Below are 14,196 nucleotides of genomic sequence, written 5' to 3' on the forward strand. Positions count from 1 at the left end.
TTTTTTATAGCTGGAACACATGTGCTTTGTAACAGGAAACTCTGGCACTGTTTCTTTTCCACCGCACTGACTTATTAGAAATGACTAGCCTGTTGAGTGAATCCTCCTGAAGAAGAGACATTTTACAGTACACTTTTATGACCTAAGCCCAAAAGATTTATGTTAGACCATTTTCATATTATGAAAAGATACATTATTGCCTTTGGGACTTTAGACCATCAAGGTGGTATTAGTTTTGTTCTGATGTTTTTTATGTAACTGATATGAGATGTGAAAATTATTTTATAGTATCTACAAAAACTTCGATTATGGCTTTTAGACCTCTATAATCTAATTATGTGTTGGTTACTGTCATGGTTTAACCCTAGCCAGCAACTAAGCACTGCACAGCTGCTTGCTGACTCCACCTCCTCCTTCCCCAGTGGGATGGGAAGGGGAATCATAAAAGTCAGAAAATTTATGGGTTGAGACACAGGCTTTTTAGTGGGACAGGGAAGGAAGAAAAAGAATTAAAATATGCAAAACAAGTGATCCACAATGCAATTTGCTTACCTCTTGCCAATCAATGTGAGCAGTAGCGCCTGGTCTGCTTTCTCCCCAGTTTATACATTGAGCATGATGTCATATGTTTTGGAGTATCTCAGGCCAGTTTGGGCCAGCTGTCATGGCTGTGTCTCCTCCCAACTACTTGTACCCCTCCGGCCCTCTCCATTGGCAGAATATGAGAAGCAAGAAAGTCCTTGACTTAGTATAAACACTGCATAACACACAGATATTTTTAGTTGTTGCTATCAACTTTATTCTCATACTGTATCCAAACCACAGCTCTATACTAGCTATGGGAAGAAAATTAATTAACTCTATCCCACCTGAAAACAGGGCTATATCCACCCCTCATTCTATACCATTTCCATCCTACCAGGTCCCACACTTTCCAATGCACCCAAATAATCGCTATTACCTTTCCTGTGTTTTGATATATACACAGAGATACCATTCCCATGGTATATGGGCCATCCCTTCAAAATGTTTGTTGCGTTCTAGTCCATGACTTTGGGCTTCATCTGCTGTCATAGTCCTTCAGGACAGAAGAATGTTTGTGGTGTTAGATTGTTCTATGCTGAAGCCAGTGCTAGTTCCATCACTGCTGTTCTTGTCTGGTTCTATCACCAAAATTCCATTTTTCCATACCCTTGATATGGCATTTAACAGCCATGGAAGTGATGACCTACAATAATTTATAGCAAACAACATAATACAGTTCAAATAATTCGCTATTCTTACCCAGAATCAAATCCCCTTGACGTACACATTGGACTTCCCCATTCTTCTGCATTACCCACCAAGTGCACTCAGGTCCTTGAGCAAATGCAATCCTGTGGATGATCACTGGATCACCTGTTCAGGTCTGTTGACTTTATTTTATGGCAAACTCAGTTTTCAAAAGGATTTGAAGTACATTTCCCTGTCTCAAAAACTTATGTTGTTGTATTGTCTCACACAATATTGTTGTCAATGTATTAACTGTTCTGGAGCTTTACCTTGTTTCAGTACTGTGTCAGTCCATGGCTAGTAGTGGATCTGTCTTTCCACCTCTGGAATAGTTGATTCCCGATGCATTGGATGGGCCTGACTCTATTGCCAGTGGCTGAAAACTGCACTAGCAGTATCAGTTGTGGCATACTGCTTGTCTGCCTCTGACTCCAGTTTGTATCGAAGCTCCAGCAGGTCTGGCACAACTGAACTTGGAGGTGGCATGGCTTTGTTCAGTCCGTGACAGTCTACTGTTAGTCTGCACTGGTCATACAGGACTGCTAGAGAGAGTGGGTGAAATCTGCTGGTTACGCCTTGGCTCTCCAGATGACAAATCAACTTACGGATGGTGACAGGGTGTCTTGGTTGAGGTGCTACCGCTGCCAGTGCACTGTCGTGGTGGCACCTGTTGTGCTTTGACCCACACTGGAAGCATCCTCCAGGAGATGGGACAAGGTAGATGGCTGTTTAATTTCTGCTGTCTCCAAGGCAGCTATACCAAAAGCCCAGCAGTACCTTTTTGAGTCCTTGAAGTAAGCCCTTGTGAGAGTCTAGGCAAAGGATGTACTGGAGTCTAAGGGCCAGTCACAATGGAGTGCTTTTGCCACTCATTCCCAGTCAGGCTCATTTTGACCTCCAACCAAGTTAACTGTTGGGATTGCCCTGCCACCCCAGAAACACATATGGTGCCTGCCCCTGTGCAGCAGTGTTTGCTGGAGCCTTTGACTCCTGTGGTCTGCTGTCCAATCCACGCCTGACTGGGGGCAGGGCCTCTCTAGTCCTGGCTGTAGTATTCACTATTTGTTCACTTCTTGTAAATGTGTATCAGAGTCCCTTGAAGATCAGGAGAAAGAGTAACCCCTCTAGAGAGTCTGGGGAACTGCCCACTAGAGGCTGGAACAACAATGTCCTGCAATAACCCTCTCTTGTGATTTTCCTTGCTATTTCCCTACTCATCCCTCTAGGGTCAAGGTAGATTTTTCTATCCCACTTCCTCATGTCCACTCCGTGGTCATACAGGGTGGCCTGTGCTGTGTGTGCTTACTCCTAATAGTTGGTACATTGTTCCATACAGGTGGGCAATTTTGTCCCCCTCCATCTTTCCAGGCCATTACTACCAGTGAGTTGGTGTATGACAATGGTGCATCCCATACAAGATTCCACCACGTGCGTTGTGTACGCTTGGCTTCATCTGGGTCTTTGGATAACTGCTTGTTGTACACATTGTCTCAAATCTCCTCCAGCATGACTAATTGCCTCAGATTACCTCTGTCCATAGCGGTCCACTTGCCTGGGTGGCATAACATCTTGAAGGAATACCTTTCCTTCATACCTGATAGGAGTCACTTCCAGGGGCTGAGGGCTTGTGCCCCTTTTCCAGTTGCTTTATTAATGCCCATTTCTGTAGAATGGGATGCCAGCTGTTTGACTTCTCTACCCTCTAATTCCAGGTTACTGGGTCTGTAATTCCAGCATTGGAGCAGCTGGGTGATGCCCTTGCCTGGATGATGGCTGAAATCTTCTGCATATGTCACAGCTAACGCAAAGATAGGGATCAGATGGTTAACTATGTCTTTTATGTGTTCTGCCTCTTCCCTCACCTCTTCTCATGATAGCCCTGCTGCTTCATCCCTCACTAAATGAGCTCGCCTTCTCACATCCTTACGTATAGCAAGGGCTGCTACAGGCACAAGTTGTCGCTTTGATTCAACCACAGTTCCTGTCACTGGGATTGGAGTAGCCCCTGTGCCCATCATATTGCCTTCACATCCAGAGCTGGTCTTTTTTTTTCCCCCTCAAGGGTACTGAGCAGTACTGAAGATGACTCAGTAGGCCTGGGCCAGGCCACAGCATGTTGCTGTGGGTTTTGTCTCTGGAATTGCCAGGGTTGCAGCATAGTTTTTCCAAATATTTAACTAGTCTTTCCAGATTTTGTACGTGTTCAGGGCTGAAATTCCAAAGCACTGGACATGCCCACTGTGCCAGGCACTTGCCCATAGTATCGCCCACACCCCACCACTTACCACTGTCCAGCCTCAGGGCAGAACCCTGGGAGGCATTCTGAAATAATTGTTGATCTCTAAACAAGACCTTGAACACATTCAGAAGACACAGCAATAGGAATGCTAGTTTGAACATCCCAAGGATATTCCCAAGTGCTGTTTTAATTGGCTGAGAGGAGAAAGAGATGAAGGGAGGTACCAGTCTCCCGCACGGATTGGGTCTCTGAGAAGAGGTAAAAGTTGTAATTATTAGTAGTTTCCTATAGATGGCTCCCAAAGTATGAAGATGTGGGCAGTGCAGAGTACAAATACCAGATCAGTTTCACAAGCTGCAGTTCTGTCATATTATGAGACAGTGTTACAGGGTACAACAACATAACCTTAGCCCAGCTCCCATGGGTGATAAACAGCACAGGGGGCAATATATACAAGTAAAGTATTATATAGTGCAACTTTACTAACAAGGACATCAACTATGAGAGCAGATACATCACCACTGTGACCAGTGACTAATATAATGATTACTTATAACAAATTTATTTTGATACATTCTAGTCAGATTTGTCATTATCTTAACCCGTTGTGCCCTGTGTTGGACACCAAAAATGACTGTCATGGTTTAACCCCATCCAGCAATTGTGTGCCACACAGCTGCTCACTCACTACCCTGACCCAGTCAGATGGTGGAGAATATCAGAAGACTAAAAATGAGAAAACTGGTGGGTTGTTATAAAGGCAGTTTAATGGGACAGAAAATGAATAAAATTATAATAATAAAAGTGAGGCATAATGCAGTTGCTCATCACTCACTGACCCAAGCAGTAACCCTGACCATCTTTCCTCCCAGTTTATATATTAAGCATGATGTCACATAGTATGGAATATCCCTTTGGCTGGTTTGGGCCAGCTGTCCTGGCTGTGTCCCTCACGACTACTTGTGCCCCTCCCGCCTTCTCCCTGGCACGGTATGAGAGCTGTCAAGTCCTTGACTTAGTATAGCTAACAGTACTTAGCAACAGCTAAAAACCTCAGTGTGTTAACAACATTATTCTCATACTGTACCCAAACCGCAACTCTGAACCAGCTACTAGGAAGACAATTATCTCTATCCCAGCTCAAGTCAGGACAGCTCTGGCCTTTGTGACAGTCATCAAGTAAATATTTTTGCCTGTCAAATATAAATCTAAATTGAAAGGAGCGTGCTTTTCACTTGAAGTAGCTACCTCTTTCCCCTTTATAATATAGCAGAAAATAATGACTATCTATACCTGAGCAAGAACTATTTGTCAATTTTTAAGTAGATCTTTGGAGAAAATCAGCAGTTGGGGTTGTTTGTCTTTTAAATGAAAACAAAGCTTATACACAGCGGATTTTAAGGCTCTTTCCTATATGGCTGATCTAATAACTGTGTAGCTGGGGCAGAAAGGATATTTATCACAAACTTTTCTTGCATGTCAGAGGACATGACTTTTGCCTTCATTACTCTATACCTCAAAAGGTGTCTTTGGTTTCCTGAGCCTGAATTGCTGCCTGTGTTGCCTGTATATGAGATAAGGACCTCACGTAGGATTTGACTCTGGTAGAAAGCATTAGAGAAGAATGCAGGTTGGAACTTCAGAGAAATAAACCTTGGGTTAGATTTTTTGCTCCGGGATGTCAGCTTTTATTAGAGACTTGTTGCCCTAAACTCTTGGGAATGACTTGGCTATTGATGTAAGGCTAGAGATGAACAGTATGTGCTAGATTGGTAGTTGGAGTCTCTGCTTTGGTAGTGTATTGCTCAGATTCAGCTTCTTCATTGCTAGAGAGGGGCAAAGGCCAGTAATTTCTTCTTATGAAGTAATTTCTCCTCTGTAAAGGCATTCCAAAAGCCTTTGAGCCTTGGTGATTATTGGTCTTACCAGGCAACAGATTTTTTTTTTTTTAATTGTGATTATTATTGTTTTATTTTTTCTCAACATTTTCCAAGGTTGGAAAGAAAGAAGAGAATCCTAGGGCTTCATTTTTGATCTGAGTAATACATCATGTTTTAAAGAATGGTTTGTGGAACATAGACAAGGACTAAGGTCTTCTTCATTTCTGAAAAAATGTGGGGAATTACAGTAGACATAGTCTTCCTGATTTTGAAAGTTTCAACTGATAATTTTATGTGGGGTAAACATTTTTGCCATCAGGAAATTAATGTGTGTGGAGGAGAAAAGGCCAAACTGTCTTCCAACACTGTCACGGGAGAGATAGAGAAGGTGGAACTGTGTTCTTCCAGAAGACGTGATGAAAACCTAGGAGGCAAAGGAGACAAGCTGATTCCCAGACTTACTGATAGCAGGTCAATCTCTGCATCCTTTATTTGCAACATTATATGGGATATTTAGAATATTAAGAACATAATCTTGAATTGTGTGGGGTTTTTTTTCCAGTTTATGAGTTGTAAAAAAGTGAAACTGCTTATGAAGCGAGTAAAACTGAGGTGTAAAACATGCCTTTGGTGGTGGTTTTTTAGGTATTTTATTTTACAGATAAAAACCACAACACAATACTGAGTCCACAGGCCTTTGCAATTATGTAGGTTTTGATCTTTTTCCTCACTCAGTCACATTATTTCTTCCACATTTTTGATTTTAAGAATGTAAGGACATACTTAGCACAATTCAAGGAATTTCTTAGAAGGTATGAAATATTGGAGCGTATCTGTCATTTTGGCAGCATTTCAGTCCTGTGTGTCAGTTTCACTAGTGAGAATGTTTTGTGTGCTTTAAAAATAGTTTTATATTGTGTGTAATTTATGAATAAATGATTATGAGATATTAGAATCCTTTCACAAGTCTCCTTTACTGATATGAGTTGCAGAATTAAACTATGTGGAACCTGTTCAGCTCATTGGTTGCTGAGAACTCTGGTTTGTGGTGGTATGTTGCACTGCCTTGCTTACCCTCTGACAGATTAATTTTGTTTGTTTTCAAAGCAAAATCAGATGTTTTGAGAGAGGGGGTTGTGAAAAATTTTCACTACATATCTCAGTGATGATACACTTTGTGTATCCTTTCTAGCAATTCACAGCGTTGCAAAAAACTGCTGAGCAAGCTGTTGGGATCCCCAACCCTGCACAGAGATCATTGTAGCAGTGGTAGTGTCAAGTTTGGCTTATCTGTGTGTAGTCCCCTATATACTTCATGTGTATTTAGATGAGGGGAATGTAAGAAGTAAGGATTAATCTCTTCCTGGCCTGGCAACAATTCTTAAACAAGAAGCAGATTATCATGACTCTGGTAGGCTTAGTGGGTGCTGCTGTGTCACAGACTAGTGACTGCTCAGGATCAGTCATGGCAGAATTTTTGCCAATTATTTTTGGACAAAATTTGTGGTAATTTTCACATCTAAGGATTTCATAGGATGATGACTTAGCGTGGTCTGAAGTTGTGATATCTGAGTTTCTGAGATCTGTGGATTAAACAATGTGTTCTCTGCGGACTTTGTAAAGGGCAAGGTACAGCAATTTCATGATTACAAGTCGCACCATTTTTACTACAGTTTTGGTCCGTACCCGGAAGTGTGGCCTGTAGTCTGGAACGACCAATATATGAACAATATTCTAAAAGCTACCAACATGGAAGTGAGAACCCACGGCAGCCCCAAGCCAACCTGGAGCCCGGCCAGCCCCGGCTGAGGTGGGAAAGCCTGGCAGAGGCAGTGCCAGCGGCACAGGGGGCGGACGGCAGAGCCCGGGACAGCAGCACGGGGGAGCCCAGTGGCGCAGGGAAGCCCAGCAGAACCGGGGCCAGCAGCACGGGGGAGCCCAGTGGCGCAGGGAAGCCCAGCAGAACCGGGGCCAGCAGCGCAGGGGAGCCCAGCAGTGCAGGGGAGCCCAGCAGAACCGGGGCTAACAGTGCAGGGGAGCCCAGCAGAACTGGGGCCAGCAGTGCAGGGGAGCCAAGCAGAACCGGGGCCAGCAGTGCAGGGGAGCCCAGCAGAACCGGGGCTAACAGTGCAGGGGAGCCCAGCAGAACTAGGGCCAGCAGTGCAGGGGAGCCCAGCAGAACTGGGGCCAGCAGTGCAGGGGAGCCCAGCAGGACCGGGGCCAGCAGTGCAGGGGAGCCCAGCAGGACCGGGGCCAGCAGTGCAGGGGAGCCCAGCAGAACCGGGGCTAACAGTGCAGGGGAGCCCAGCAGAACCGGGGCCAGCAGTGCAGGGGAGCCCAGCAGAACCGGGGCCAGCAGTGCAGGGGAGCCCAGCAGAACCGGGGCCAGCAGTGTGAGGGATCCCAGCGGTGCGGGGGCAGCAGTGCCGGCCAGGGCGAGCAAACGCGGCAGCAGCGGTGGTGCAGACGGGAGGGGAGGGTGAGCGAGCCTGGCGGTGGCGGCGGCAGCACCGCCTGGCCAGTCCTGAGCGGCCCCGCCGAGCCGTAGCACTGAGCTGGGCCCCCTGGCCCCGTCGGCAACCATGAGTGGGCCAAGCTGGCCTGGCCCCGCCCCGAGACAGTAAACCCCGCTATGCCGCGATCCTGTTACTAATTGGCAAATGTGTGAAAGTTGCACACGGATCCTCACTACGAACGAAAGTGCGGCCAATAGTCCGTTGCGGCTTATGTATGGACGAGGACCTAAACGTTGCCGACACCCCGGAAATGCGGTTTATAATCCGTGCGGCTTGTAATCGTGAAATTACTGTAGTTTTTCTGATCTGTGTTGGACACCTGAGTCTAGTGCAGGAGAGGAAATCGCAAGTTTTCTAAAGCTTCAACATAGATTATTCACGTTTTACCTGTGAGCTTGCTCTCTGGAGATGTCTCCAAAGACTGAAGAACTTCTGACTTTCTGTGGTTTTATTTACTTCCCTTAGCTCATACCTCTTGTAACTGAATAAATTTTAACATCCAAATCTTTGAACTTAAAATCCCATGTAAACACTTGAAAGTCTTCGAGGGATGGCTGAGAGTTGAGGTTGTTCAGCCTGGAGAAGCCTGCGGAGATCTTATAAAGGCCTTTATGTACCTAAAGATAGCATACAAGAAGGCTGGAGAGGGTCTACTGGCCAAGTGTACTGATAGGACCAGGGTAATGGCTTCAAACTGTAAGAGGGTAGATTTGGATTAGAGATAAGAAATTATTTACTGTGAGTGTGAACCATTGGAAAATGTTGCCCAAAGCAGCTGTGCATGCCCCATTCCCTGGAAATGTTCAAGGCCAGATTGGATGAAGCTTTGTGCAGTGTAGTCTAGTGGAAGGTTTCCATTCCATGGCAAGGGAGCTTGGAAGAAGATGATCTTTAAATTTTCCAGTCCAAAACAATCTATGATTCTATAGTAAAGACTGAAATGTTGTTTTATGCAGAGCTAAGTATAATTTGTTGAAAGATTGCTGGGAGAGGTTTTCTTGTATTTAAGTGGGAATTACTGCCTTGGTTCCTTTGGCTGATGATCTGTGTTTCCCTATGGTCACTTTTGCCATGCCTTACAAGAATACAGAAGTAGTGTGGTACAGGCAAAGCTCGTGAGACCAGTCTGTTCTTATTTGTGAACATGAATTGATTTTCTTCATGCCACAGTACAACTGGAAAGAAACTAGGAGTGATATAGTTGATGGTTTTCCATCATAAATTAGTCTCTGCAGAGGATGACAAAATCAGCAGGGCTGCAAAGGTATGTGTACTATTCTGCCTTCGTATGGAAATTTGTTTAATTTTGGTGAAGTAGCTCTTCAAAAAAGCACCCCAACAAAAAAAACACTAGAAATGCAAACAGAGGTTTGTAAATTCACACTTCATTCATGTCATATATTAATTATTTTTTTCCTCCGATATAGTTGTTAAATTTGCATGTGTGCATGCTTTATCACTTGTTTTACAAAGAAGAAACACAGGAAGCGGACAACAAAACTTACGTGGAATGATGGTTTTATAAATAAGACTTCTTTTCTCTGTTTTCCAGATACAATATTGCATAAACATGGGTGCATTTTTGGATAAACCAAAAACTGAAAAACATAATGCTCATGGTGCAGGGAATGGCTTGCGTTACGGCCTCAGCAGTATGCAGGGATGGAGAGTGGAAATGGAAGATGCTCACACAGCTGTTGTAGGTATTCCCCATGGCTTAGAGGACTGGTCCTTTTTTGCTGTGTACGATGGTCACGCGGGATCTCGTGTTGCAAATTACTGCTCCACACACTTACTAGAACACATCACTAACAATGAAGACTTTAGGGCAACAGAAAAACCTGGATCTGCTCTTGAACCTTCAGTGGAAAATGTCAAGAGTGGAATCAGAACTGGCTTTTTGAAAATTGATGAGTATATGCGCAATTTTGCAGACCTCAGAAATGGCATGGACAGAAGTGGCTCAACAGCAGTGGGAGTTATGATTTCACCTGAGCATGTATACTTTATCAACTGTGGTGATTCACGTGCTGTTCTCTATAGGAATGGACAAGTCTGTTTCTCAACACAGGATCACAAACCTTGCAACCCGAGGGAGAAAGAGCGAATCCAGAATGCAGGAGGCAGTGTAATGATTCAGCGTGTTAATGGTTCATTGGCAGTTTCACGAGCTCTGGGGGACTATGACTACAAATGTGTTGATGGTAAAGGCCCTACAGAACAACTTGTTTCTCCAGAGCCTGAGGTGTGTGAAATTTTAAGGGCAGAAGAAGATGAGTTCATCATCCTGGCTTGTGATGGAATCTGGGATGTAATGAGCAATGAAGAGCTCTGTGAATTTGTAAAGTCTAGACTTGAAGTATCAGATGACCTGGAAACAGTGTGCAATTGGGTAGTGGACACTTGTTTACATAAGGTATGTAACTGTTTTCTCCAAATAGCTGTATCTTCTGGTTAGATGGGTATAGTGCTAACAGCTGTTCTTGGCCTACTGTTCCCCTTCTCCAACTTCTTATCCTCAAAGTTCTGTACCCATTTGACTGTATATCCTTGCTGAAGAATATACACCTCACCCTATATGCTTGGAAAGGTGATAGTAATTGCAAGAATAAAGGCTGGTTTTTTCCCCCAAGTAATGCTTGCGTATAGTTGCAGCTCTAAACTTCGATTCTAAATACAAAATTTGTAAAATTAAACTATTTTGAGCGAAGTACTTTGTGGGTTTTTTTGTTCTTTGAAGATGGGTAGTATTTGTATCCTTTGTGCAAAACCAGCGTTGGCACCATCCCCTCTTCAAGGCGGTGTTTGTCTGTCGCCTGTGCCTTCAGCTCGTTGTGGCTTAGATGGAGTAACACCACCTTTGCAACTGAACTTGCTTCCACTCCTCAAATTTAATTTGGAGCAACTAGTGGCTTGTCTACATATGTTAAATAGGGATCCATTTCCAACATTCCCTGAAAAGTGCAACTCCTGCTAGTACAGAGTTCCTTTGTTAGGCCTCAGACTAAACGTGCAATTTTGAGGAAAATACTAAAATTCAAAACTGTAACTCTAAAGGGTAAGTTGTGTGTTTTTTCCAGAGATAGGAAAAACAGGTTGTAGGGTAGGGTTGTATTCCAGCATATGCCAGAGTTTAAATGCTGTTTAAATTTATTTAAGTTGCTTTGCTGATCAAGAACTCAACCAACCTTGTTAAAGGATGGTCACTCTGTGGTAATTCCAGTAAAACTGAGCATTGATCATGTGTTTATTTTCCCAAGTCAGATCCTGGATCTCTGTAACGATATTAGAATGTTGTATTATGTCTTCAGGCTGTGGATTGTATCACATAATACAAAGTGATAGGTGGCGTCATATACTTGGTAGAAAAAGGAATGTAGGCTAAGTCCTGAGCAGTGTTTCTGAAAAAATTAATTCTCATGTCAAATTCTTAATTGCTTCAGGAGAGGATTTGTTCTGATAGGTGATTAGAACTATCCACTAGCTTGGGTTTACACAGCAACAGTATGCAGTGACTAATGGCACTTAATATTCTCCACAAGAAAATGTAAAATTAAGATTTGATTTTCAAACCAGTAGTTTAAATTATGATTCTGCTGGATCCCCTTGTAATAGAATTAGAATTGTGGTTTTAAATTTGGTTGTGAATTAAAATTTTGAAAATTAAATATGAGCAGGAGAATAGTATCAGAGTATGCTAGTGAATAATTGGCATTAAAATTAGTATCTAAGAAAGCTGTTTATATTTTATACTTGCTTCAAGGTGCTGTGTGACACAGGTGCATTCTGATACGTAGTGCATGTAATAGCTTACATGAATGCCCTGCAACTAAAAATAAATTAGCTGCTTTAGCTAAGCTATTCTAATAGTATAGGGAAGTATTCTGCATTTCATTTAGCAGCAGTTGTTTTTCCATTTGGCTTAAGGTAATGTTACACAGCTACCTAATTTCTGACCTGTTTCATTGATGCTATTTTTAAGTTGTTGACATGTAACTAAGTCCATTAATTATTCAGACTTCAATACTAAGAATATACAGTCAAAATCAGTCGAATTAATTCTAGTGAAGGGTGTAGTTGGGACACAGAGAGGTTCTTAGTGATGACAATACAGAATTTTTTCAGGTTATCTTTTTTTTCCAGGTTTATCTGTAATACTGTATTTGGAAAAAGTACAAATGTAGTTAGAGTAGAAAGATGAAAAGTAAGACTAAAGATACTGACTTCTTTTTCTTCTTTGTCACTTAGGGGAGTCGTGATAACATGAGTATTGTATTAGTTTGTTTTCCAAATGCTCCTAAAGTCTCAGAGGAGGCAGTGAAAAAAGATGCAGAGTTGGATAAGTACTTGGAATCACGGGTTGAAGGTAAGAAATCCACTTAGTTCACTAGATAGTGAATAAATCACAGTTTGATTGTGATGGTGAGCACATTTAGTGTCAGAACTATCTTGAGCATGAAAACAAGCCATGGAAGACATTATGCCACTTTATGCTGAGTTAAATTCGTGCCCGGTTGTAACTCGGAACTTTTGTATGTCAGGAAGAATGTTTTAGGCCATGTGCTTGGTTTATCCTGGCATTCTGCAAACGTTTTCTTAATGTGAACTTTAAGTTTTTACTGATATCTTCATAGGTTAAAGTGCAACTACCGACCTTGAAGTGTTGTATCAGCTCAGTAAATTGTGATCTTGCTGATGTCCTGCTTATGAAATATTAAAAGGGATGTTTGTACTGTTCCTTCCCCTTTTCTGTGCAAGTTTTTGACAGAAGGAAAAAGCTGTACTGGGTTTTAATGTCCCAGTAATCTAGATAGTTGATGTCGGCACCCTAAATTTTAATGTATATGTATGACAGTCTTCAAGTACGAGTTCTTTCTGAACACACAGCTCTTGTGTGTGGTGTTTTTTCCTGTTGTGTAAATGAAATCTCAATTGAAATGGGTTGTATATTGTAATTTCTGTTGAGATTAGAGAGCTCCAGTGGTCACTTCAAATGCCAACTGGAGGCCTGTTTCTTGGAATTTGGCTTACATCCCAGACTTCCTAGATGACACTAGTTAAGATAAATACCTGTTATCTTCTGTGTCAGAGTAGAGTACATGAACTGTTAATAGGTTCTGGGAGGGAGCCAGGAGCAGTTGCCTTCACTGGCAGCGGTCAGGTGTGCACAGTGGTTAAGGTTAATATTCCCAGCTTCTTGGTGGCTGCTCTGATAGCAAATAGGTGAAAAATACATGGAACTGCAGTGGATTTAATCGCTTTTATAAGTGAATGTAAAGATTAATAGAAAAGCTGTCAAAGTAACTTGTGATCAGAGTGTCTGGATTAACTAATCTATTAACTGATTATGTTTAGCTCTGTTATCACATTTAACTAAATTATGCATACTCCAGAAAAATAGATGAAAGTTTGTAGTCCAAACCGGTGTGGGGTTATTCCAAATATAACTCAAAAATGATTGTTTAGCTTAAGTGCTTCAGAGAAATTAATTGCTCCAAAGCTTGAACTTCTGTTGCTTCAGCTCTTGTTTTTTTTTTCCCTGCTTGAGTTCCCTGTGTCATTCTGTGTTTTGCTAATTGGACAGAGTTCAAGGCCTTTAAAAGGCAAGTATTTAGCAAGAAATGACAGCATATTTGAGAAAATCCAATGAGGAGTGGAGAAAAATGAAACAGACTTCAAAAGAACTTGAAGTATCTATCTGATTTTAAACAAATTTTTGTATTCGTAAATTCTGTGAAATGTAATTTTGACACAGTCTCCTTAATTAAAAGGAAAAATAGTTGTGGGACTGCAGTTTACCTTACGCATGTGCCTTGAATATTTTTAGTCCACAAAGGATAAAAGCCTTAGCCAAATGTTTGAAACCACTAAGCAGCATGAGGAAAATTTAGAAATATGTTGGAATTTTTAAAAACAGTATCTGATTTAAAGGTTTAAGTAGTGAACAGGAATACTTTTGACTTTAAGAAAACCCATGGGGGCAAGAATATCATCTCAAGTGTTGGAGTTGGTCAGAATTTTGGAAGGGGAAGTTTCTTTTTGGTTAAGATAACTGCCTTAATCAGTTTTGTATTAATATTTTAACTTAGTGTAGAAAACAATGCATAAAAGAGTTGTGCCTGAAAGGTTTAAACTGTCTTTGACTCTAAAAACATAACGCCTGGTAGATATGTTGTGACATGGATAATATGGATTTGTTTAAGATACCTTTCTACAGGCAGACTATTCCTTTCAAAAAGCAGATAATGGTGTTTGAACACAAATTAACAAGAACAACATTTTAAAAAGA

General features: G+C 42.1%; 1 protein-coding gene across 3 annotated transcripts in view; it reads left to right on the forward strand.

Moving 5' to 3' along the window:
- The window catches only part of PPM1B (protein phosphatase, Mg2+/Mn2+ dependent 1B), a 59,788-nt gene that overhangs the window by 30,485 nt on the left and 15,107 nt on the right, over positions 1 to 14,196 (forward strand). For all 3 annotated transcript variants that reach the window (XM_033055651.2, XM_033055652.1, XM_033055650.2), the window contains exons 3-4: positions 9,460 to 10,323; positions 12,156 to 12,273. In XM_033055651.2, the coding sequence (XP_032911542.1) occupies positions 9,478 to 10,323; positions 12,156 to 12,273 (964 nt within the window). In that variant the 5' untranslated portion in view covers positions 9,460 to 9,477. The remainder of the gene's footprint in view (positions 1 to 9,459; positions 10,324 to 12,155; positions 12,274 to 14,196) is intronic.

The sequence above is a fragment of the Catharus ustulatus genome, chromosome 3, assembly GCF_009819885.2.
Source record: "Catharus ustulatus isolate bCatUst1 chromosome 3, bCatUst1.pri.v2, whole genome shotgun sequence".
NCBI classification, from domain to species: domain Eukaryota; kingdom Metazoa; phylum Chordata; class Aves; order Passeriformes; family Turdidae; genus Catharus; species Catharus ustulatus.